We start from the raw sequence: 27,052 nt of genomic DNA on the forward strand, positions 1-27,052 counted from the left end.
AGAATTGGGCGGTAGGCCGGCCTAAGACAATGATTTTTAATAATTAATTACTCGTTAACTATTACGAAAATTGTAAAATGGTACAGGACTTTTCCGTTCATCTCGATCCGTTCTACCTTCTCAAAAATTTTGTCGGATATGGAAAGACTCACCCTGTATATATATCTCTCTCACATATACAGGGTGTTTTTCAGGAGAAAGGGTCAATATTCTGGGAGTTGATAGGTCATTTTAAGCAAAAATTGTTTAATATATGAAAATATGTCCCATTCCCCACTGTTTCCGAGATAGAGCACATTTTGTTGACGTCCTCGTACAGATAAAATATGAACGCTAGGAAACGTTCCACTTTTACGCAATGTATTAAAAACCTTGGGGAAACACTTTACGATTCGGAATTCTGCGTGTAGAAAAGCGTCGACGGTATTCAACAGCAGCAGTTGCACTACATCACAGAAACCGTAAACATACAGCATATCTGCATATTCGACATTTGTGAATACGCGAGGCATTTTGAACACTTTTACAATGTTATCAGCACAGCAGTCAACAGACGTAGAAGAGTAAATTCCCGCAGACGTTTATGAGGTTGGATAAAGGGTGAAGTGTACAGAAAACAAGTAAATACACGAGACGTTCAAATAGCTCTATCTCGGGAACGGTGGGGAACGGGACGTATATTCGTATGAACATTTTTGCTTAAAATGACCGATACTATCGCCTCCCAGAATATTGACCTTTCCCCCTGGAACACCCTGTATACAATTTTTTATATGTTATACATACCCGTACTTCATATCTCTATTTTTATCTTGCTCATTACGGAGTCAATGCTTTTTTTATTAATACTACAAGTCAAATATCTTACGTTTGTGTTCGTCGGACATGGACTTTGCACGATAAGTCATCGCGCTAATCAATGCTTCAGACGTCTCGTCATTACGAAATTTTGATCTGTCATTAATGATGACTAACGATAAAGACTTCCGCAACCGAATGTTATTGATAAAAGTAGAAAAGAATGTGTCAACAATTGTATCCGGCATAAATTGTAATTTCAATAATCGCGCGTGCGATTTTTATTACGCTATGGAAAACTGAAGAATGCGTGAGAGAATATTATTTTTGACAATTGTCTTGATTACATCTTCTCGTTAAAGAGTAATAAACAGTTCTTAATATTTTAATATTCTTCTTACCAGCTCTCAAGTTATAATTTTTCACAAAATAAATTCTACTTTAAAGGTAAATGAGGAATATAATTTTGCTATTTATTTGCGCTTCTGAAAGATAAACGAGTGACTAATTGCAAATGTCATGAGTGCGCATAATCTTTAACTTCTTATGTAGGCAAAAAATAAGTACACTTCTCGGTCATTCAAGTCTTAAGTATTGAGACTTAGACGCTAAATATTTACTAATACCTCGACTTTTTAAATTGTGATCGTTAATCATTTTATTTATAATTCAACTTTTATTACCTCGATTTTAAAATCAAGGCAACAGACATTGAAATGGATAAAACCAATGGATGAAAGGGGACTTAAATGGATAAAAAGATAATTAAGAAATATAGATATACCTGTAAAGCTCTTATTTTTTCGTGTTTCATGGATCGCAATTTTAATAATTTTCCGTTCGCATTGCAATTGCACCTGTCGATCGTAATTTATTAGCATGGAAATAATCGATTGATCTACTTTTATCGGAAATATTGCACATTACCTCCTGTCTCTCAAGAATGTACGATCATTATCCACCTCTGTTAGCAGTATTTAAGACAGGTTTATGGCCCATATAAATTTTGATCGGTTATGCTTGAGAAAAGAAAGTGATTGACCCCTCGATAACTCACTTATGTACCGCCTATATGCAAATTAACTGCTGGTTACTTGCAGTTTTGCAACTTGTACATTATCATTAAATAAACAAGAGGTTATTTCTATTACTACAAAAATATATAATAAGGAATTTGCAATCTGGATTGTCGCCTGACTTTGCCGAAATATAATATCGAATATTTTAAATAATAGTACGTGAACTATGTAAATAACACGAGTAATAGAAATATATCTTGTACGTTCGGGCGGAATCTTTGCTTTTAATAATTCAAATATTAAAATAAAATGAGATAATTAAAATTGTCGTGCAGATTAATCGATTCATGTGTATCAAACAAATATCATTTTCTTGCTGTGCACACAACGTTCTATATGTTTGTGTATACCATTTGTTCTATTGTTACAAATATTATTTTACGTTTGCACTAAATACGCTGCTGCATCGCTGCGAACAATGATGTGTATTCAGAGTTCAGTGACGTTTTATATTAACAAGAATGGGCTCTCAAGAGCGCAAATCGAAGGTCTTGAAGTAACACCCACCCCACTTTTGGAACGATTCCACTCAAAGATTAAATGCAGCTCGCTCTAATCAATTCCATTTACGATTCGTATCATACCGTATTGTTTCGAATGCCATGCGTTTATCGAACGTTCGTGTTTCGGTGAGTGCATCTTACATCTTATTAAATATACACGGAGAGAATTTTCTGTCAAAATTTACCATGAAAATTATGTCATGTCGAAGAATTTTATGAGAGTTTTTAGAAATTCTTGTAAATGCCATGTTGTCTCACGATTACATGATTTTTCGGATAAATTTTAAGAGTAAATTTTCTCCGTGCACTTATTTCTCGTTTCCTGTTGTATATTAATATTGATATTAAGTGAAATTTATGTAAAGAAAGAATAGAAAGTGCATCGAAAAAATTAGGCGTTTAGTTGAGAAAATATTTTTGGGGTATCAAAATAATTGCAAAGTTAATTGCGGAAATATAAATAATAAGAACAATGGGAGAAATAAAAATATATTAAAAATTTTTTTAAATTTAGTTACACATGATAGATGTTACACGTGAGTGTTATTGATTGACCATATTACGACATAATTTATTTAACGCAAAAAGTTCTGGTTCACAGCATTTTTAGGAAAGAATGATGTTCAGGTTCGATGATTCTAACTTATAATAATAGCACGTGCAGAACAAAAACACATTGAAACATTGTCTGTATGAGCGATAAATCGGTTTACTGCAAGATAATAAAAAGCTTAAACTGAAAAAGTGTCATTGACAACGTTTAGTTTCGACTTTTTGTTATAAAACAGTCATGTTGCAGGACTGGAGCATATGTACTACATAACAGAATAGATATTTCTGCTTTACGAGAAAGTACATCTATTAACAAAAAGATCACTTATATGAAAATATCAGCGAGAATGAATCGCATATGAATGAAAAGTAATAGACAAAAATTTGCAGAATCGTTATTTTTAGATTTGCCGCAAAAAGAAATCGTCCATTCCAAAAGATCACGTTTGAGAACTTGGGCATAGATAAATTGTTATGTATGAATATGGTGAATATGACATATCGAATATCGTTAAAATATTTAATTTAAAAATCTTACCATTTTCTCGAAATAACGAGGTCTGGATAGAGTCAGTCAGGCTTGCTTTTGATTTGATGTTGCCACGCTGTGGAATTGAAAATTTCGGGTAATCGCGGGAACTTTCCTCGTATATTTTAGCGGGGAACGAACAAGAGCCGTGTATCTCGCTGTCGTTACTACTGCGTACTATGCAAAGCACACTATGCAAAGCACCTCTAAAGTAACCACGCATCCCGATAAGGTATTCATATTCATTCGTTTTCCATTTCCCGCTGTTAAGCGCGCCTACGTCAGCGCGATCTGCGCGACGTTGATCCAAAATTTATAACACTTTGCAGGTTCGCGCGGCGCACTTGGATGCGTCAAGAGTCATTTGTTGCTTTTCTGCAAGCTCTTGCTTATAAACTCTCGGATGTGAAGGAAATTTGATTGGTTTGTCAAGCAAACAAGTACAATTTTTACGTGATTTTTCGCCTCTGCTAACATTCATACTTAAGATCCAGAATTACCGTACGATTTTAAATACGCGCTAAAAAATTTTACGATCAAATAAAAATTATTAATTTGCCAAAGGAAAATATCATGGTGTTTTATATCTATACAGATCTTCAAATATTTAATCTTTATGTTATCTGTTAATGAAAAATGTGTTTTTAGTACAAGTTTTCTGTGTAGTTTTTTAAATATTTTTTTATGCTATTGATTATATAAACCAATATGAACGTATGTATCTTTTCTATTGAAATTTCTATACTTTATACATTATATACATCATCATGATGTATTGTATTCCTTTTGATATTCCTTTTTTTAAATGTGTTTTCGATGACTTTTACCAAGAGAAAGCTCTTTATGAAGACAAAATTTCCTATCGCACGCAATTCTCTGCTCCTTTAAGCAATGGAATGTTTTCTCCTCTTTATCTATTTGAAGTAGCTGATGCGAAAATGCGTTAGTAATCTTTCCTAACAACTTCAAACGACGAGTTCTGCCGGTAAATTTCCAATGTTGTTCCCGCGAGGACGAAGGTCAGGAATGAGCGCGCACCGGAAAATGCGTAGAGCATTTTAAGTTGACACTGGCAGAGTGTCAGCAATCTTTTCTGTTAATGCAATTATCTGCGTATCGCTCATAAAATCTAAATAAATTGATTGGCATAAATAGTAACATAGTATTACGCCGTTTACAGTGACTTACGAAAAGTATCCCGTTGTTTAATAATGTCTACACGGAGAGAATTTTCTTTTAAAATTTATCCTGAAAGTATTGTAATGGACAACGCGGCATTTCGAGGAATGTTATAGGAGTTTTTTCTAATTTTACCATTGCATTTTACTAATAATTATGCTTAGTATACATTTTGTTAGTAAAATGTACGGTGAACTTTCAAAAACCTTTCATAACGTTCTTCAAAATGCCATGTTGTCCTATGATCACATGATTTTCAGGATAAATTTTAAGAGAAAATTCTCTGCGTGTACTGTTTAATTAATATTCGCAGATAAAATCTGCATACATAAAATTCGAATAAATCCCTATTCCCGTAACATATTTAAAAACGTTGAGTGCGGGATCAGTATCGAATCATTCGTTTACTGTACAAAACTTGCGTGTAAAATTACAATTATCCTGGGCAATATTGGGACCATCTATTAAAGGTGTATATTTACATACGTCAGTAAATTTATTACCTTATATAAGTAAATTGCTTACTTTTAATTGTGTAAATTTTTCAATTTTTTGTAATTTGTCATCAAGTATAAACAAGTATTTACACAAAGAGTAAAAATTTTTTTGAAAGTACATAAATTTGTACATTTCCGTCAATAGTGTAATCGCGACATTATGTACGTAATTTTACATACTTTTTTACAGTGTAATATAAATTAATTTAGATGGCAGACGAGAATATATTGACCAAGATGGTGAGAAAATATTGTTGTGATAAAATGCAAAATTGCGCACTAAGAGTTTTAATTGTATGCTGAATCGCGATAAAAATGCAAATATAGATAGAATGAATATTTTATTTTTTTATAAAACTATGAAGTGTGGCTTTTATCAGGCACGGAAAACTTTTCTCCGCCGTAACACGAAGTATCTTGATCCGTTAATTTAAAATTAAATATATTGGTGAACATAAAATCAAATGTAATTAAATGTAATAAATTCGTGTAGCTTAATTAAAATTACAGGAATTCTGTTACATTTAACTATATTTGATTTTATATTGACCGGTATATATAATTTTATATTAACTGAATCGAGATACCGTGTGGCTTCTCGCGAAGGAATAAGTCGCATAAACGTAGAAGCATTTTGTTTCTTCAACATTTTAAACTCCTAGTCTCGGAACGTTAGACAACGTGACAAATATGCAATGAAAAAATACTTTTCATAAACATACGTCACATGTGTATTCGCATGTTTACCATCGCAAGTCGCAAGGTGTTTTAGTATCTCGTCTGCATGTGTTGACCGGAGATATTGAAAGATGCAAAACACTTTATTGAATATGCGCGGTCTGCACTATCCCAAGTTAGTTGAATATCAATTCGCTGCATCGCAAATTATTATTTTTTTTTTATCCCGCTTGTTCTTCGGCGCAGCAAGCAAGCCTGTCCACGATAACGATTGCCATGTGAGTTTTAATTAATTATCCAAGATGTCACGCATTTCCCGAGACGCAATTAGAGAAGAATAATTCTCTTATTGTGCAATATTCCGTCTTCTATTATGAGACGAAGTCTTTCACGATTATGTCACACAGATTGTCATGTAAAAGAACCTTTCACATATGTACTCTTTTAGATATATATGAAATAATAGATTATGGTTATCATAATATGACGCGGTTTCTACGGGATGCCGTAGTTGTCGCGCATTTTCTTTCGACTGTCTGCTCTTGAGCGAATCCGGTATCTTGCCCAACGAATTCTCAACGAAGTCTATTTTAGGAAACTCTTAATTCTCTGTTAACAGATATTCCCCGATGATATAATATATATATTTTCACTTCTCGATGCTAATATATGTACATATTTTTCTTGTTTATTCTGCGACTTTATTTACATTTTTTATACACATACATTGAAATTCTCGCGGGCGAAGTCGGCTCTCGGGTCTTCAGGGTGCGATAAAGAGCGGACAGCTAATTTCAAAATCGTCGAGGTATACATTTGCATCTGCGTGGCATCGCGCGTTCGCACGCAGTTCGCACATTATCCAATGTTTACTGATTTGCCGGCGCGACGCTGGCTCGAGTCTCCCTTTCTCTCATCTTTATCTGCCAAGTTCGAGTACTGCCGATGTCACGTCGTTATCAAGGCGATAGTCGTGAACTTGACCCGTGCCGGCTCGTTCGCGCCTCCCTGACGCGACGCGGCGCGAGCTCTCACGAATGCTCGCACGTGCATCATGCACACGTCGATTGCGCTCGCACGCGTCGCTCGCGAGTCCGCGCACGCAGTCGGGCGCCGCTCGTACGCCTGGGTCTTTTCCCTCGGTGATCCCCTCGTCGTGATATATCACGGTCGAATCACGATTGATCGGGGTTAACTGGCGAGACGGTTGATGCTGTTAACGGCCGAGGAAAAGTACCTGTCGAGGAAAAGTACCGGAGATTCCGCCGGGACCGCATTGTTACGGCGCGAAAACGCCGTGAGAGAATGCACCTGCGCGACGAGATACCTTTTCCAAGAGGACGGAAATTTTTTATAACGTCCCGATTTCATTGAGCGATAATTATTGAATACACGCTGTGTCTATAGCTGCACCTTTGCCCTAAAATCCTCCGTAATTTCTACTTGAATCAAGATTAAGAAATCAAAAACTAGGAAAACAATTAACGAGATACGGAGGAAGGAATTCGATCTCGTTGGCAATTCCTGGTCTTAACGAGGAAATAGATATTCTCGAGAGTATTGGGTTCAATGAGAAAATCTGTCGAAATTTTGAAACGATTTTATAGCAATACCTATTGGTCTTACGTCACCGTGCAACAGCAGTTATTCATCGGGTTTACCGCGATCTTTGTTCCAAGTTGTAGCGGTTTTTCGCTGTACTTAATAATCGGAAGTGGGAGTCATCGGTATTCTTCCAGAAGCGTTACGTTATCTGGTGCAACAATTTGCACGCAATCGATTTCGCAGTTTTCACTTGGGCGCGAACGACGGAGAAGGAAAATTTCGTGAGAATTGGGGCAATTTGCTCGTTCGCGTCTGGTCGATATTGCGACGAATCGGGGAAAACAAAGGCGATAATTTTTGTTTCCGGGAAGAGCCACGATGCAGAATCGGCTGACTAAATTATTAACGAAACCGCAACGAAATCTGAAGTGTTCCTGGGTCACAAATTTAAGCTTCGAGGGCGGCTAATTGCAAAGTAATATTGTCCGATTTTATTGAGCAATAATTATTAAATACGCTGTGTTTATAGGTGCACTTTCGCCCTGATAAAATCCTCCGTAACTTCTGCTTGAATCAAGATTAAAAAATAAAAAACTAGGAAACAAATAAAAATAAAAGGCTATGGGAGCCAAATATCAGATAGTGGGCGAATAAATTGAATTTGAAAGAAATAAGTGAGACAAGTTTTGAAACTTTTGGAGCCTGTACATTTACTCATTTGGTTTAAAAATCTACCTCAATGGTCGAATTGGCGAGACACCCGCCTAGAGTGTAGGGAGGTCCCCAGGTTCAAACCCTGGCTGAGGTAATATTTTTCGCAATAAATTTTCTGTATTATTAAAAATGCCAGATATGGCCAAGAAAACACTGACGTTGTTGATTGCTGCTGGGCGACATTGAAGAATATTCTTATTAGTTAAACATCAAATTGGCCGTTCTCGACTTGGGCGCGAAGGGTCTTCCACGAGCGGTCGTTTGTCTTCTCGCGGGGAATACTCCATTAAAGCTATGTCGCAAAATGTCTAAAAATAAAGTTTTCTACGCTTCTCGGTGATCGATTGTTCCATAGTTAGACCAGGCGCGATCCCATTACCTCAAAGGCTAATTCGGCTATATGAGCCCAATAATAGCGCACGGCGATTAATTAATCCGAGCAAGGAGCCTCAGCTCTTTCCTCGAACATTCGAATGATTAATACGTGCCATTAATGCACACGATTAGTATCGGCCATTTCGTAAATACGTATTTCTGTACGTGAATGCGCCAACTGCAACGAGCGCGGCTCATCATCCACTTGGTTCCGATAGCTTATCCCATGGAGGCGGCTCTCGATTTATTTCAGCCTCGCGAATCTATTTGTGATCATGTGAAATCGATGCGATCGCCCATGATGAAGCACCCGTCGTCAACTTGATCGCGATCGCTGTACATGAAATTCGCATCAGAACGCTTTTCCCGATGAACTTGGGGATATGGTGCCGGTGATAACTACCGCTCCTCCCGCAACAGGAACAGGCGGCGCGATAATTGGCATGTTATCAATGAGAAGCCTATGTAAACAACGTGTCTGTCGTCAGTGATACGCGTTGAAATTTCCGCGCGACGCATTCGCAACTTAACTCGATGTATTGTAACCGTTTGACCGTCATCCCGTCATCGATAATGATATCGTGCGGATTAAGGAACCCATGCAGCGAGCGCTTGGCGAACGGAATCGTACAATGATGTTGTTGTACCGCGAGCTGTCTTTAATCTGATTAATGCAAATTTAGATGAACTTACGTCGAATCTTATTCATCCTGGATTGACAAACCTTCGAGAATTTCTTTTATCAAAACTTTTTGTAAAAATATTTAAAGATTCATTAGATATTTTTGTAAAGATTTATAATGATTAGAATTTTTTTGCTGCTGTTTACTCTAACATTAATATAATTAGATTTGTGGTTGAAAGGGAACTTATTTTAATTAGTTAAAATAATAAATATTACATTCTAGCGTTTTGTTTAATTACAAAAGTCAGTAAAGAGAAATATCGATACGTTTGGTAGGAAAGTATCGAACATTTTTAATTTTGACTAAAATATTGCATCGAACTTAGCATCTCCGATTGTTTATCATGATGATTGGACTACAACTGTTTAATGCCGACGTAACGTCCGTGAATATATTTTAATGGAATATGAGTGCACACGAAACGATTTTCGTTTCCTCTGCGACCTGTAATTTGGACTGTTTCTTCCACCTCTGCTATATATGGCACAATGATGAGATTATTACAAAGTACAAGTATTGATAAATGAAAACTGCAGAAGAGAGCGTGTTGGTACGTGAATGTATCGTACAGCGGTTCTTTCCATATCTTAAGATTTATTACACGTGTTTATATAAGTGAGAAAGTGTCGTGCGCAAGTAGAGTTAAAGGGCCAAAGTGATCGTTAATGAAACAAAACGCTGCGCGTATGCAACCTGATTTAATCAAAATATATTGGCGGCCATTACGTCAGTCGTAATGCGATTGAAATAAATTTATCATGACGCAACGCGATATTTACACGCCGGCAACATTGTAAGATTTAATAATGCCGATAAGCCTGGAAAATTCCAGAGATCCATGAATTATCCGGCGCAATAGGATGAGGAGCGTACAGGATGTATAGCTGTTAGCTACAGTGTAATCATTCAAGTAGTACATCATTGTGCGAAATTCTAGAAACGTATATGTATGGTTTCGACTTCTACTTTGTAAAAGTCCACTCGGAGATTTAACTGCTTCATATCCTCAGGATCTTACAATTAGTATCAAGTCACACAAAAAATTCACAATATATCAGACGTTTGTAAAGTGGATCTTCACAGAAGAAAGTTCTACTTCGAGAAGCTATTTAACAGAATGCCTGTCTGGCGAGTTTTGCATTGTCTTATTGTGTAGGCCGCAGTAGAATTTTTATTATTTAACGCTAAATAATAAAAAAATTATGTGATATGGCTGCATCCTCGTGAGTACTGCGTTGAATAACAGTATTTTTTACTTTATACTGTTACTTAGCTATTTGTGTCATTTAAAATTTTACATAGACAGGTTTATTTTTTTTTACAAACACACGTTTACAAAAATGTTAATTGATGTCGAGCATCAGTAAACGTCGTCAGCAGTCGACGTGTTAAAGAATAATGGCAGCCCCAAAAAGTTTTCGTAAGCGAGACGAACCTTGCAACCCCAATTTACATATCTGCTGTTCAAGAGTCTTATCTGAAAATCTAATTTGAAAAATCCCAAACGATTTTCATACCTTCAATGTGCGTGCGGCCCTGAGTCGAACAATTACATATGTGCATGCTTATCACGTCAATCGTCCTCGTCGCCGGCGCCTTCGTCGCCGCGATTAATTGGCCCAATGGCTCGCTTGGGTCTGGGGGCGCGTCCAGCATGTTGCCCCGATCCCCCAGAGGGGGTCAACGAGGAGACTGGCACCCATCGCGCCTCCTTGTCTCTGTCTTTCTTTCTCGCACCGTCTCCAGAGTGATCGTCGTAAATTAATCGACGAAGCGCCAGCAGACACCGAGATAACGACGGAAATTTCTTTCTCGTCAATCGAGACCTTGATTGAGTTGTATCGGTGTAAACAAATGCTGCCGGCTTGGCGAGCGCGCTAATTCGGGACGACAAATCTAATCTGCAAAGTTAAGGGCAGGTCGTGGTTCTCTCTCTCTCTCTCTCTCTCTCTCTCTCTCTCTCTCTCTCTCTCCCCCTCCCCTCTCTTTCTTTCTATCTCCCCCTATTTCTCTATGTCTCTCCCAGTCTGTCCGTGTCTCTCCGTGCCTCTCCCTGTCTCTCCCTATCTCTTCCTGTCTCCCCTGTCTGCTCGTGTCTGTCTGTGTCTCTCCCTGTCTGTCCGTGTCTCTCCGTGCCTCTCCCTGTATACATGCACGTTTATATGTATTTTTTCACTCATCTTATAGAATATAGAATGAGCAGAACAGCGCATTTTGTCGCACAAATTATTGACGGTTTACATACTCTACGCTTCATCAACTGTTTGTTTATACATTACACTTATCTCGTCGAATATTTAGCGTAAATAGAGATAAAAATATATTCTCCGTGATTCGCTTTTTTTTGCATTAAACATGATATTCGAACGTTCTACGTGCTTTTATCACGTATTATGTTTATGTGAACAATTTGCGCAGCCACGATTTACGGGTATTAAATCACGTTTAGCCACGTAGTAGACTACTACTCACCTTACATGTTTGTCTTCTCGGCGCCACCATGATACGCTGTCCCTTCAATTCTAGCGATTTTGATGAGGAACACGGGGGGGAAGGTGTCTCTCCCTTGTATGTTCTCCAGTATCCAGTATTCTTCCGTCCATCACGTAATGTCTGCATGGCTTGTGCGCACGATTACGCTGCGTTTTTGCTGACCGAGCACGTTTACGTCTTACCGAAACGATTTTGATAAAGGATTAACGTGACACCACGCGTTAAACGCGTGAAAACCGCACGTAGACGTAATATATAGCAGCAAATCATGAAAATCAGCACGTAGTTATTCCTCGAATGCAAATATTACTATTCGTACTTGTACGTATTCGGTTTTATTCCTTTATTATGCTTTAACGGAGACTCAATTAAGAAATGGAAAGAAAGGTATCCAAAGATACAATAAAAAATAATTTTTTTCTAAAATTTTTCCATTTTACACAATTTTTTTTGTAATGAATAATGTCTGAAAGAATGAAGAAACAAGTACATACATATATACGTATACACATACACAGTATCATATACGAAAATTAATCGAAATTATTCTGAGAGAGATATATATAATATGTTATTAAATTTCGAAAATAAGCAAATGAATGTTCATTAAGAGAAACGTGGTGGCTTGTTACATGATTTTATAAATGTCAAGTTGTTCCCAAAAATATGAAGCAAAAATTATTACTGAAAAAAGTCAGGTTCATATTTGAAAAACAATGCGGAAAGGTTGTGTGTCAACAAGCGATAAGGATATTATTGTATTCAATATATGATTAATTTTCTTCTAATGAAGAAAATTGCTGGAACGTTTCAAACTACACGGAGTCTTCATTTTTCAGCTGCAAAACAAATTAATAATAATAATAGTAATAACGGAAAAAGTGTTAGGACAGAAACAAATGAACAAGTGAATACATAGATAAATTATTATACGAGGATTAAATAAAAAATAAAAATTAAGCAGACTACACGAATGTAGTTCGATCATATTGGATACAATAATATCCTTATCGCGCGTTTGTTGGCCCACTACCGTTCGACATAAAATAAAAACTCGTTTACGATTGTATATCAAATACGCAAAATTTGAATGTGACGCACATGATAACACAGTTAAATAGTCTTAACGTTATCATCGCAGTTTGACTGGCGAGCAAAGTGCGTTTATCGCGTTTGGCAATTAAGCCTTTAATCGCGTTAATAACAACGTCTGCCCTTTTGCGTGAATCTTTTTATCTTGGACATCTTAAGTACACGGAGAACCCGCGGAAGAGTTTCCCAAAGTAATGCAATTTTTCCGTGATCGTTTCTTTCACGTCTGTGCGAATTTTTTTTAATTATCCTCAATTATTGCCTCGGCACGCGAGGTCGCGGCATATCACTTGCACGTTCGACCTGATTTTAGCAGACACATTTTATCACCTCTTATGCAGAAAACTACTATATATATCTCGTTAATTTTTATTTTTAACCACGTTCGGACGTCGGCCCGCGTGCGTCATTGTAATCATTATTTTCGAAATATTTCATGACGTGTGCCACTCTCTCCATAAATCAAAGTACAAGGACCAATTTAGATAATTGAGCATAATTCGCTATTTGGATGATTGCTTTTTCACAATCCTATTAGCACTTCGTAGGTGGATAATGTATCCTAATCACAATACGCCGAAATGGAAATTAACCCTAGATATTTTCTACATCTTGTGTAATGTGTATTTGCGCGCAGCATTTATGTTTTAAATTAGATAGAATTAAATTATATAAAATAAGAATTTTTTATAATTCAAATTATAGAAGAGCTTTATTTTAATTTGTTTATGTAATTATCACTCTTTAAACATTTATTACATACAATATATTTATGATTACAGCAGCTAAAGCAGTAGTATTTTAATCTCTAGTTTATTTAATTAATTTTTTACGTTGATTAATAACCACGATATCGAACGTAAAGATTTAAAATGGTAAAATGTGGCAAAAATATATTTATAAAGAAAAACTTGCTCCAAAATTTTCACGCTACGAATTGTACACGAGCTTTGTATCCTATGATATCCTACATAAATAATGATATTTATCGAAGCCTATCCTTTAATTTTCAGATGCCTGCTTACGGTGCCAGGCAGAAAGTAAGAAGGAGGTTTACGGCCGGCAAGACTGCGTGGTCGTTTGGGGCGAGTGCAACCACTCGTTCCATTACTGCTGCATGTCGCTTTGGGTCAAACAGAACAATCGTTGCCCATTGTGCCAGCAGGAGTGGTCTATCCAACGAATGGGGAAGTAATCCTTGCGCGTACGCCAACGTTTAATCGTAGCCTTTAAGTTTTTTCTTGCAATTATTCGGCCAATTAATATCGAAGTGGATTCGCTTTACCGAGAAGCTGCGGGTTGTGATATATTCTTCGGACGACTGTGGAATTTATTTCCTTTTTCAGAAATCTTCGCAAGTGATAATCAAAGTTATGATATTTTAGACAAGAATTATTTTGTTATAACATATTTATTATAGATATAAGTATGTTATAACGATATTTATAAATACTAATATTAATGAATACTATGTAAATAAAATGTGTGATTGCCATTAAAAACTTGCAGATTATAAAATTATCGCTTCTCTTCTATAAAACAAATTGTTTCCTTTGTATTACTATAGTGTATATATCTAAATGTGATTGTGTATCGAATAATAATTGCTTTTTTATTGCATAGAATTTATTGTTTCGTTTACCTATATATTAGTGACCTGATAAACACATTCAATTTCTTCTGTTTAATGAAATATTAAATTTTGCATTGTCTAACGTAGCTTTAAATTCCAAACAATCGGGGTATAAATCCCGAGTAGTAACTTAATTTTTAGATACCTGCATGGAGTTTAAATTAACAAAAGTAATATTTCACAGAATTTTTCAGATTTTCATCTCGGACTTTACAGGAGTTTCTTGTTTCTTTTTATGCTGTTAGCTGCAATACAGCAAAAACACTTCATGTATGTATTTTTTATGAATGTCATATTTCAGAGCGAAAAATGCCAAGTCAGCCAAATCTTCTACATTGAGCATAAGCAAGAATACATCTGAACTAATTAATCATATTTTAATGAATTATATATGAAATAGGGGTAGATAAGACTGCAGGAAAGAATAATAGAATTAGAAATAGCCCGATATCTCAAAATTTGCAAAAGTTAGAGCAACCACGGACATTCAAATGCGTACATACACACACACACACGCACACGCGCGCACACACACACACATTTTGTAAAAATATTATTTTTAGACGTTTTAAAACATTTTAAACATATTGCCAAAGAAAACTGGAAAAAAAAATTTTTCACGAAAACAAAGCTTCCTCTATGAGGAAGCAAAATTGAAAATGTTATTTCTAAAAGTAAAAATAGTATAAGCATTGTTGGAACATAAGAAACTGATGCATTATTAACAAAAACTAAATTATTACTAAGTTATTATATATATATATATTTATTTATTATATAAATTAAACAATATATAAATAATTGTAGTACAACTAATTAACAGAAAGATTTCATTTTATTTAACGAATTCGTGCACAATTTAATTTCGAGCATTTCATAATTATTAAGTTTTATAAAAAGAATAATTGTCATATAATGCACAATTGTTTTCACATATCTGATTGTAAGATATATGATACTTGTCGCTTACGGAATACTCGAAAGTGGAATTATAATGACGAAATGTACAAAAGATCGTCCGAAAGATAACATCTCGAAGTACAAGTACGAAGTGCAAAGTATCGTCGTGCGGACTTGGTTCAATATTCGAGACACACCTGCTCTGAAATCATTGTTATCAAACATTACATAAGAGATATTATTTTATCTTGCGTAGACGTTGCACGAATGACAAACAGTGAATTGGATAATGTGTGGAATGGACCATCAAGGTCGGCGCTGGCTATGTAAAATAATAACAATTCGCGATTAGTTTCTAACGGCCTGTGTCCACGATGCTAGAACTTGGTCCAAGTTCTAGTTCCGAGAAAATTGAGTAGCTGCAAGTTGATTGGCTACACATTTCTCGAAACTATAACTTGGATCAAGTTCCGGCATGATGGACCTAGACCTTAATAGAGTTGAGATTTCGCTAAAAAAAGTTGGTCAATTAACGAATTGACAATAGTTTCATCAATTCCTTTTTTTTCAGAACGAGGAAATTGTTTATCCAAAAAGATGGATAGAGTAATCGATAAGTAATAAGAAACACAAGAAGGGGAAAAATGCCATTCTTAAGTCGCTCTCACACGTAGCGGCTTCGAAGTATTTAGGTTGATATTGCGTGAGCTGTATCGCGATTTAAGCAATTGTGATGACGTTGCCTAAATTCTTCCTAATCATGATATCCTATTTTGTCTGTAGAAGCAATCGTATTTCCTAGTACGCCATACGCAAACATCTATTCATTCCGAGGGATCCCGAGTGGTGGTCAGATATTTAAGTGACTTATCTTTAATGTTGAAAATCCTTTAATAGCGGGTAAAGGTGAGAATTATCATTACTCTCTTCTTTTTGGTCTTTTCTTCGAAGCTTTTAATCTCCCTTATACATTAAAGAAAAACCAAGCAGTAATCAGAATATCAAAAGCCCTGAGGAAACGAAAAAGAAAAGTATTCGCTGCATTGGCGTTTACTGTAGTCAGCAGTAACTAAAAAGTATAAGACGAATATCTAGATAATGACGGGCGCATTATATATTCCATGCGAGCTTTTTAGCGATAGCGATGTATCTTGAAAGGTAATTAAGAAATGAGTTCAATAGTCAGAAGATATCTGAACTAATGCTCATTGCTGAATTATTCAAGACTCATAGCATCGCCGCAAAATCGCCCCAAGTCGTTACTTAAATTAATAGTGGCGAACGCTACGTGCAATCGTAAATTGCGATATTATTGGTAGCCCATATTGACAAAATGTTAAACGTTAACGTTTATTAATGCGCGTAAGACATAGATATCTTTAACGACACGGTGTGTGTATTGGCGGTTTTGTCAGATAATAAAAATTTATAGTTCAGGCGACGAAGTGACTGTGCGTTGACGTCTCTTGATAGAAAGCGACGGGGTCAACGAGCTAGAAGTAACATTCCGACCTTTCTTTCCATTCCAATTCCGAATGTAGAATCGATTCTTCAACTCGCAATTGCTTATACAAATTCTTATTGTTAGTCGCGTAGGTTTATAGCTAGGCGAATCGATGATATCGTCATGGAACGCTCAACGATACAATTATATTAACAATTATACAATTAAGAATGTTCATATTCCGTAATTTATCATAAAATTTTGAGTAAGATACATCTGCTATTTAAATGCCAGTTTAAATACCAGAACGATATTGAAAAGATCGCGAAAGGAAGGAATTAATTCAGATAACAGTAGTACGTAATTTAAATAATGTGTCATAAATAATTCATGTTATTCTTCATAACAGTTTTCATAAGATGTAAAATTATACGATTCAAGTTTTCCAGCTATTGTACTTGTCCTTTCTAAAACGCCCTCGAAGGCGTTTGCGAGGCTTTACAAATTTATTCCAGTTTTCTTTTTACCGAGGTAAAAAGTGCAAATATACAATATTTTACCGTTTATCGCGGTGCTTACCATCATTTACGAGCATTCTAATCCCATTCTCTTGGAAACAAACGAATGAATAGAGGGACGTCCTAATTTCCTCCGCTTCCGCGACAATTGGCTGTAAAACGTGTTGGTACATACGGTCCGTAAGTGGAAAACTTTAAACTTATTTCTGTTTCGCAAATGCTTGAGAATCGAGTGGCATCGTGAATCAGTGGGAGAGTAATACAATATATACGTTAACCTGTTATGGGCCGCCGGCAATCTACGGGCTGCCAGAAAAATTCAGGACATTAGATCAAAATATATAAAATTATGAAAACAAAATTTTTTAACCCCGCGCGGAAAAAGTGCACGGAGAGACCGATATGGTTGCCACATGTCTAATAAGGATTGGCACAACCCCAATAAATAGTAATACTTGGAACAGCTATATCTGTGGGTGTCATACCCGCTTTGGTATGAGAAGTAGTGGAGACAACTATATGCGTTTTGTGCATCAAACTTAGTGAATGTTGCAACACAAACCGATGTAGATGCCCCCGCTGTTTATACGGCAACATTTTAATTTTAGTGATTTTTGCCTTAGCCGGTCTTTCCGTGTGAAGTTGCTTGAATTAAACGTTAACGCCACGGGCTGCCGCAAGCATAAATAATTCACCCAATTGTATTGGTGGATTTTGATTTTAAGCATTGAACTAAATATCGAGATTATTCAGATAGCCATCGGATGTTTTTCATTCATTAATATTGACGTTGATTCAACGATTTTATTTCAGTTACACTGATCTTGTTGATGCAACATTGTTTCTTTTTTTCCGTGCGCGAAATCGGAAAGAGGTGCGTTTCTGGCGTCGCCCTCGCAAGTATGCGGAAGAATACGATTTCCCACATAATCATAAAGGCTTTCCCTATGAGGCTTCGCAAGATTTCAAAATCAAATGTAATTTTCCACGTGCAATGCGATCTGGGCTTGCATGATCGCGAGATAACTTGGATTCCGCGAAATCTGAGGTACGAAGAAACGTATTCTCGTGCGACGTAACACGACGAACATCCACGTACGACGGCGAACGACGTCACGTTTTATCCCCGTCGGGAGGCGTGTTCGCGTTCTGTCACGAGGCCGAATTTCTGCAAGAAGTGCCCGGGAGTCAGGCACGCGAGATCCCTCGCCTTCCGAGAACTTCCCAGCCTAAGTCTAACCGGTCGTTTCAGCTTCGAAGAAACGATAAGTATAATGACGACGAGGCCGGGCTGGCGCCGTTTCGCCTTTCTACGACGCGATTGGTCAAGCCTCCAAGACGAGCCCCCACGTGACGACACGTGACGCGACAAGCGAAACGGATAACGAATAATATGACGGTGACCTTCGGACGATACGTCGCAAATAGCATTACGTATCGTGTAACTCGCACGAGCGCGCGTAGCTGATTAGCATTGCGCGATACATCGATAATTTTTGTGCTGATGAGTCAAAATAGTTATGCTTACTCATTCAAAAAGAGCACTTGGACGAAGCAATTGTCCGTAAATGGCGTATTTAAAAAAAATGGCCGACTTCGAACTGGCCGGTGCTCGCGATTTTCTACTAGACTTATTTTACGAATAAATAATGAAATGTAAATTTATTTGGCGCCGCCAGCCAATGCTAGATACAACGGGCCGTGCTATGACTCGACCTGTGGCCTGAGCACTTCCCTCGTGCCGTCACGCTCTTTCTTGCCCGACTTTTATATTCAATATCTAAGTTGTTATTGCAAATATTGCAATACGGTATGGGACTTTCTTGTTCATTTCAATCCGATCTACCTTCTCAAGATAATATTCGCAGAAAGTTACGGGACACTCTGTATAATGTATTAAGTTTTTTTTAGAAATTGTCCCTTTCGTACAAAACAAATCTAGCCTGATCATTTAAAATATTATTGAAATACGACCTATTAATTGTAAATTAAAATATTGCCGATTATTATCCTTCAGAAGAGCGATTATCAAAATCTGTGCCTAACGATCTTACGGTATATCAAACATATTAATAAATAACTTTAGAGTATGTGTAATCTAAAATCGAAAACGTAAGTGATTGAACTCAGACATTAATGAAACGCTGCGATATTATTTTAGAAGCATATTTAAAAGGGAAAGGATAATTAATTTTTGTATGACATTTTAACTCATATCCAGGGGGTATCTTTGCTACTAGGTATGTGTATAATCCAGAATTTATATTCGAAGCTGTTTTAAGGGCTACAGAAACTCATTCATTTCGTCCAAATATGTAATCGAGTTAAAATATTCTATAACATACATTTATTTAAATAATATACATGAAACATATCGTGTGCAAATTACCCGTGAATAGTAGCTAGGAATAGCGGCGTGATTCCGTCCTAATGTGAGTGACTGGTTTGCGATTTCCGCGATACAGCGGCGCGTGACTGCAAAAGTCGAATGCGCGATTACGCTACTTATATATTTTTTTTTTCAAAAATCGCCATTCTTCTTATCCACCACGGCGAAGAGATTAGAATGGACGGGGAAGGTATCGACTCGTTCTTACATAAAATCTCCTATATGTTATTCCCGTCCGTCATTAATATATTATTTTCTCGGATTCAAGGCTGCGCTTATGCAAGCAGCGAATCGCACGATCAATTCTCAACTTGTGACGATATCGTCACTGATGCGTGCGCGATAGATTTTATCCGTAATACCTCAATTACCATCATCTCCAGCTACACGCGAGACAGAAGTCAAGTATGATACTATAGACACATCTTTATATTTGGACCTTGATCTCTTGCCCGAGTTTGTTAGCCTTTCCAGTTCCTTAGTCTTTGCAGACCAGCCGAGTACCCTTCGGTGTATAGTAAGAACTGGCGCTTTTACTCGTATTCTCTCTGACGCAGAATTCTTACATTACTGTAATTCTATTCGATTTTAGCGTGGGCTCATAGTCAGTCACCGAATTTCCACTGCGGAGTCAAAAGTACGATGATAAAACCTTCTGCAATTGACAGAAAACATTTGTAATATCGACATACCGATCCGCGTGGCATTGTAATTATGCAGGATTTTAATGAGGCAAATTATATTCCATAAAGTTTTACGATTACAAAAATGCAAGTTGCGGAATTTCTACGAGTGTCGTGCTCATTTCGCTTGATGTGACTAGCCTTTAAATAATCGCACTTCGTAGACGAACGATTAGCTTCACGCATCAATTTAAGTCGCATCGATGCTTCTTCAGCATCATGAAAATATCGCTGCAGACTTGAATCGTTGTCAGTCACGCCAAGTTAAACTTAGGGTTAATCAATATATCGCTGAAACCGGTCCTGTATATTATATACTTATTGTTAGACATAGCTTTCGCGAATACGAATAGAAGGAATGTTTAAAAGGTAAGAACCTTGCTGGGTTGCAACCACAATATTGTAAATAGATAACGCTCTTAGTCTTCGATTAATTTTATATACGAATGGATTTTAAGAGTATCTTATAACTTTACGTCTTTATATGATATGTATATAGGTCGATTCTAACAGCCGGGCCAAATTCGAATAATCAATAATACTTTTCTAAGTTAGGAAAAGGTTGAGGAAGTCTTTCACTCGGTGCTTTCCAACGAGAGACACAAATTGACACCGTGTAACGAAGAATTATTTTATCTTTGTTTATTAATGGCAAATGACAAAAATAAAACGACTCACTGTGTTACACAGTTGTTAAATTATTAACTTGCAAAGTTGCTAGTTATTTAATTTAGCGTAAATGTGAGATTACGCGATACCTTCAGGTATCGCGTAAATATGAGATTGCAATATTAATGCTTGTTTGTTAATTAGTGCTCATTTATTAATTATGTCAGTTATTCGTGCGAGGTGTTGCTGTCTCGTTTATATTTCTGCCGAGAAATAGCGTCGCATGACATAGCGACGAGTACGGTCGAGTACGAGAGAATAAAACGTAGGCGAGGCTTCGATGAAAGGCGTTAAACAGGCTGACGCAAATCCTTCGAAACTTTCCGTGCGTAGAAGAAAGGTCCTTTGTCTGCACTTATGCGTATCCAACGCTTCGACGTTGAAGGCGCAGAAAAGGCGCAGCGGAAATTTGCAAAATGCAATTCAAGCCTACCTATTGACATTTTTTTTGTTACTGCCGTGAATAAATTGTAAAAATGTTGTCGTATCTCTCCCCTTTTTTGGCGAATGTACGCGTGGGATAAAGAAACGCGATATTTATAAATAGTACGAATGTTCCGAAGGCATGAGTCGAGGTCTGTCAAACTCACTTGTCACATTTCGCTTACCTAAATTTTGTATGAATGAATAAAGTTCAAGAGGAGCGACGCTATCTATTTTAACGCTGAATGCCTATATATAATTTGCCATAGTAGTGATGGGTGACTGTTCTGATTTAGGATGCTGGCTGCCTTCCAAGTTCTTGATTTCTTTGTATGGATCAAATTCTTCCTTCTTATAGACTCTACATTTCTGTGTAGTTTCACGTCGGCACACGACAGAAACGACCACTACTTTGGTCTTGTCTATCTGAGTTACATAACAAGCGAAATTTATGTAACACTCCGCAGAGCATAATCCACCTTACTCCACATCTTTCACAGCTGTTCATAAGCGGATTCAATTTACTTATATATATATATATATATATATATATAAATATTACTCCAAATGACGGACACCAAATCTACATTAGCTAAATAACTTATCAATATTGAATATGTTATAAAAATACAGATTAATGCACATAATTAAATTTGAAACTTGAAATAAATAGAAACATTGGGATTTTACTAGAAGGAAAAGAATGATTTCAGAGAAACTTAAACGGCCCAACGGTGCCACTAGCGACACACATATATTAAAGATATGTATTATCTCGTTATATCATTAATAAGAAAAATGATATATTGCGCGGTCGAATAAACTATACGATCCATTATAAAAGGCGTGTAATTTCGTTATCTGCAATATATTAATGTAACATTTGATGAGGCGAGATAAACGGCCAATCTTATCAACTAACGGCCACACCGCGGCGTGCAACTTTCCTTTTCCATCGGTTCTCCTTGAAGACGGCTGGTCAGGCGTCTCCCACGACCACGCACGTGTCGGTCGAGCCTCCGCGGAAGCGACGTTCCTATTGGCCGTCGCGCTCCGCTCCTGTGTCCTGTTAATAACCCGTCATTGTTGCGTCACAGACCACTTACCGTCATTATGAATTTTTTACACCGCACCGTAAGAAGGACAGATAACGTCCGGTAAAAACAGCCGCGACGGATGACCTGCTGAACACGAGGTCTGGTCAAAGTCTACTTTGAGGTAGAAAAATAAAAAAAAGAATATCATATAAACACACACACAGGGGCGAAGACTTTGAAAAGTCCAAATCTCGTCGGCGAAAATTCCGCTGTTATCGAAAAAGCACTTGTAAGAGGGTGCAGTTACGTCCGAACTTGACATACAGAGATTATCAGGAGAGCCACGAATTAGTCACCACGCAATATCTGGTCATGATTCATTTCTTAAAAAGCACCTCTGACAGAAGGGGTTCTCTCGCGTCACGCGTGGCGCAGCGTATACGCATGATGAAATTTCCCGAGTAACGTGCATCAGTTGGCGCTATCACGCGAGCGAATATGCCTTTCGGCAACCACGTGGCACTCTCGTCTACGTGATACCAGCCACGTGCAGGTATCTCCGGCACGCCCGCTTTATACCCTAAAGACCGAATCAGTCCAGCAATTGCTGACTCGGATTGGATTAGGATTGGCGATTAACGATTGTTTTCTAGCTACCCAATGAGAGCCGATTAAATCGCTACTTTGCTCTCACTGGCAATTAACGATTGTCTTCTAGCCAATGAGAGCCGATTAAGTCGCTGCTTTGCTCTCATTGGCCAGAGGACAATCGCCAATTCCAATGTAATCCGAGTCAACAATTGCTAGCCTGATTCGGTTTTAACAAAAGCCCCTTCGCTCCTCGCAAAAAAATACTGGATCATTCCACGGATCTCCTGCAACGGCCGCTTCGTTGCCTCCCACGGTGTACCCTCAATCGTAATGTATCACTACATTATGCTGCTGATAGTCGAGCGGCGTTCTGTTACCAACGAGCTACATTGGCGTGGCGAAATTAAATCCAATACATGAAATTGTTTTCATGTAATAATAGAAAACGTAATCAGAGTAAGAAGGTACGAGTCAGTGAGATAAAAATAGAAATTTTTTGATAACAAAATATAATATATTCATTATCGCTATCGCATTGATAAGGAAGTAATTTCAAGCTTGAATCTACATATGAATTTGCATACATGGAAAAAGTATGTCTCGTTATATTTAGCTTCACTTAAGCGACGACCTTGAATATTTCGCAAGTTTGACGTTTATGTATCTTTTATGCGATTATTAAACGAACTGGAACGAACATTTCGAACGAACAGTGTGGAGTTTTTGTCAGTTGCGGCGAAAATTTATTATGTGTATCTAAAAGCGACGATTTCATCATCAGCTTTCATCGCTTGTCATAGCCATTCTGCGTATTTTCATTTATACTACGTATTCAATTCATAAGTCCACAAGATCGTACATGATTACGGAAAAAAAATCTGCTTAGAGACGCGATTAAATAAAGCCCGTTGCGCGCTTATCAATTTACGTAAGGCTCATAAGTGACTCCAATGGGATCAAGCAGAACGTGAAGGTCATTCCGGTCAAGCCAGGGGCTCGTCGCGCTCGACCAATCGGCAACAGCCACCGTGGAACGCCTTTCAGCCAAGAATGTGCTAGCCCACATGGTAACAGCGACCGCATGTGACTACACGAGTAGAGGGTCGAATAACATCGTGAATTCTTTTGACGAATTACACTAAAGACGCCTACAATTTCGACAATGTATGCAAGAAAATGTATGTGAGAGAATGCGAAGGATCATGACATCGCAAAAAAAAGAAAACGATATATACATGTAGTACAGAAATTTATTCTAATATTGTATTATAAAATTATACTTTGATATCAATATCGATTATAACTAAAAAATTGTTTATTCTAGAAAAAATTAAAATTCTCTCATTTACGTTAATAGAAAATCGATATAATCAAAGAACAAATTTAATTAAATACTATATTTTTTTCGAAGACACAAGGTGTGTTAAAGTGAATTCCTTATTGTTCCGCATTCGATATTTAGTTTTACTTGATTAAATTTTTGATCTAATTGTGTTATAAAAAATTGTCGTATTATTTCTAATATAGTAACTACTACCAAATATACACGAGAGAAAAAGCAAAAGTTTGCCAAAAAGTATGTGAGAGAGGTAACTATATTAAAATATTGAAGTTTATTATAATTCGTGCAAGTTTTTGGAAATAGTTTTTTTATTACGTAATAAATGTACAACATATGTAAAATAATCCTGCAGGTATACGCAATGATCAATATTTGGACACCACACATAGCTTTACCAACACGTTTGTTTAGTCAGATCACGCTACAAAAACTTCGAATTTCTATTATATACAAAATAAGTTTTAATCTATAACACAATATAAGATATGGTAGATTTTCTAATAGCTTTCTTATAACATAGTAATTACTCAAATATATGGCGAATAAAGTCGGACAGATCTGTTTGACACGCTGATTGCAAATAATAAGTTGGTTTAAACATATGTGTATCTTTATAAAAAGCTGTTGATTATTACTTATTGTTAGCTGCTTTCATGATCTGTGAATAGATTTGGTATATCGCGCTTTTTTTTTTCAAGAAACACTATGTAATAATTTCAATTAATTGCCGAAAAAATTGCATGGCTGAAAATATAATAACAATAGTCCGATGCGAAAATATCAAATATATTATAATGTTCTTTCTAATCGTATGTAAATTAAAACTGCAACATAGAAGTTGTAAGTCTCTTAAATTTAAAATTAAATTATGCAATAATCTCAATTGTACAGAAAATATAATACGATGAAAGAATATACATTTTAAATGTATACAAGTTATTACTACAAGAGAATCACGATTTCGCCTTTGCAATATTCCTGATCTCTTTCTCTTTACATACACTAAGATATATCTAAAAGCATAATAAATTCCTTATCAAAATTAGGCATTTTCGTGAATACTTTCATATAGATATGTATATAGATTTACGTACAACATATTACACATTTATTCAGGTTATTTATATTAAAATGATATAACGTAACCCTGTTCAATGTACTCGTTTAAACACTAATCTAATTACGCGCAACAGTTTAGTTATACAAGTAATTAATCAATGTAGCACTATGCGATCGAATGTATGTTTAATCCAATATAATGCAAATTCATTTCCATTAATTTGTTGAATGTCCCTTATTGCATTTTTATTATTTTTTGTTTCTTATTAAAATATTCATTACGTTATGTGAACATTATGATATATAACTCTACCTTTTTGTAATAAAATATCACATATCTTTCTCTAAAAATACCATTTTATCAACTGTGACAATCTGTTTTTATAATATAATAATGTAAATATATTTATATAATTTTTAATTTTGAAGTATGAAATTGTCGTGAATAAAGTACTGTGTATATATGTATATTATCTGTGTAATATTCAAATATGTATTGTATATACATATATCTGCAATGTGAAGGCAATATCATTTAATTTTTGTCTTACAATTAGTGATCTTGATAATTCAAATATAAATTTCTTTACAATTTTTATGCTGTAAATGTTATACAAAGAATATGCCCGGAAAGTAATGCAACATGCTTATTCTCTCAATTCAATCTTGGACAAAAATAATACTCGAAGGAAGCAAATAACGACTAATGTTTGTAAAATATAATATAATAATAATAACTTTATTACAAACATACAAATTTGATATTTTACAAGACCGACAAGTGTATATAAGAGTAAGAAAAATACGTGTATAAGACATCAGCAATACTGTCACTGTGATATCCAACCGTAAGAAAAGAAAAGAAACAATATAAAACAAAAGGAAAAGTGTAGCAAATAAGAATTTATAAAGATTGTAGAATAAACTATACAGTGTGATACAATGGATCGAGCGAGCAGCAGAAATTAGGAGAGTAAAGAGAAAGATCTAACATTTAGAAGCAACGAGTTGAAGAGAATGCTACAGAATTTTATGGATTGATTGTAATGCGTAAAATAGTGCGTTCTGGTGACGAGTGGAATGGTGCCAAATTAATTGGTAGAATTTGGATGAAGAATATGGTGGAATTCATGGTGCAATAAATAGTGATGCAGTGAAATGCATTACTATTTACTGAAAATCTATATATTATATAACTGTGAATTATGTAATGTAATTGTAATGTACTATAGCGTTTTAGTACTGTCAATATATTTCGCAACGCACCAAGAGTAAACAAGTTATTTTTGATCGATTTCAGTAAGATCGTCGGTCCAATAATAATAATAATAATAATATGTAAGCAGTAAAACACGCTAGAAATATATTGAACTGCATGTCCGTTACTATTCCGTCTTATAACACAGAATTTAACAATCAGGTTGATTATAAATTTGTAATTGAATTGTTAGTCTATAAATTAAGGGTAAATTAAGTAAAGAAATAGAAATCACTTTAATCCTGAGGGACAATAAAGATATTAGTGTAACCAATACTATTATTACTATTAATACTAGTACTATTAATACTACTATTACTACTATGAATACTACTACTGTTACAACTAATAAATTGCGAATGAAATAAAGATTTGTTACATTACTT

General features: G+C 36.1%; 2 protein-coding genes across 2 annotated transcripts in view; one reads left to right on the forward strand and one right to left on the reverse strand.

Moving 5' to 3' along the window:
* Positions 1-3,648, reverse strand: part of LOC105558582 (facilitated trehalose transporter Tret1-like) — a 39,898-nt gene extending 36,250 nt beyond the window's left edge. The window contains exon 1 of the mRNA XM_012006342.1: positions 3,471-3,648. Coding sequence (XP_011861732.1) covers positions 3,471-3,473 — 3 coding nt within the window. The 5' untranslated portion in view covers positions 3,474-3,648. The remainder of the gene's footprint in view (positions 1-3,470) is intronic.
* Positions 1-14,345, forward strand: part of LOC105558583 (RING-box protein 2) — a 51,983-nt gene extending 37,638 nt beyond the window's left edge. Inside the window, exon 2 of the mRNA XM_012006344.1 lies at positions 13,734-14,345. Within this exon, the coding sequence (XP_011861734.1) occupies positions 13,734-13,915 (182 nt within the window). The 3' untranslated portion in view covers positions 13,916-14,345. The remainder of the gene's footprint in view (positions 1-13,733) is intronic.
* Positions 14,346-27,052: the final 12,707 nt, after the last annotated feature.

The sequence above is a fragment of the Vollenhovia emeryi genome, unplaced genomic scaffold (genome assembly GCF_000949405.1).
Source record: "Vollenhovia emeryi isolate VEMERY1.0 unplaced genomic scaffold, V.emery_V1.0 DF939329.1, whole genome shotgun sequence".
NCBI classification, from domain to species: Eukaryota; Metazoa; Arthropoda; class Insecta; order Hymenoptera; family Formicidae; genus Vollenhovia; species Vollenhovia emeryi.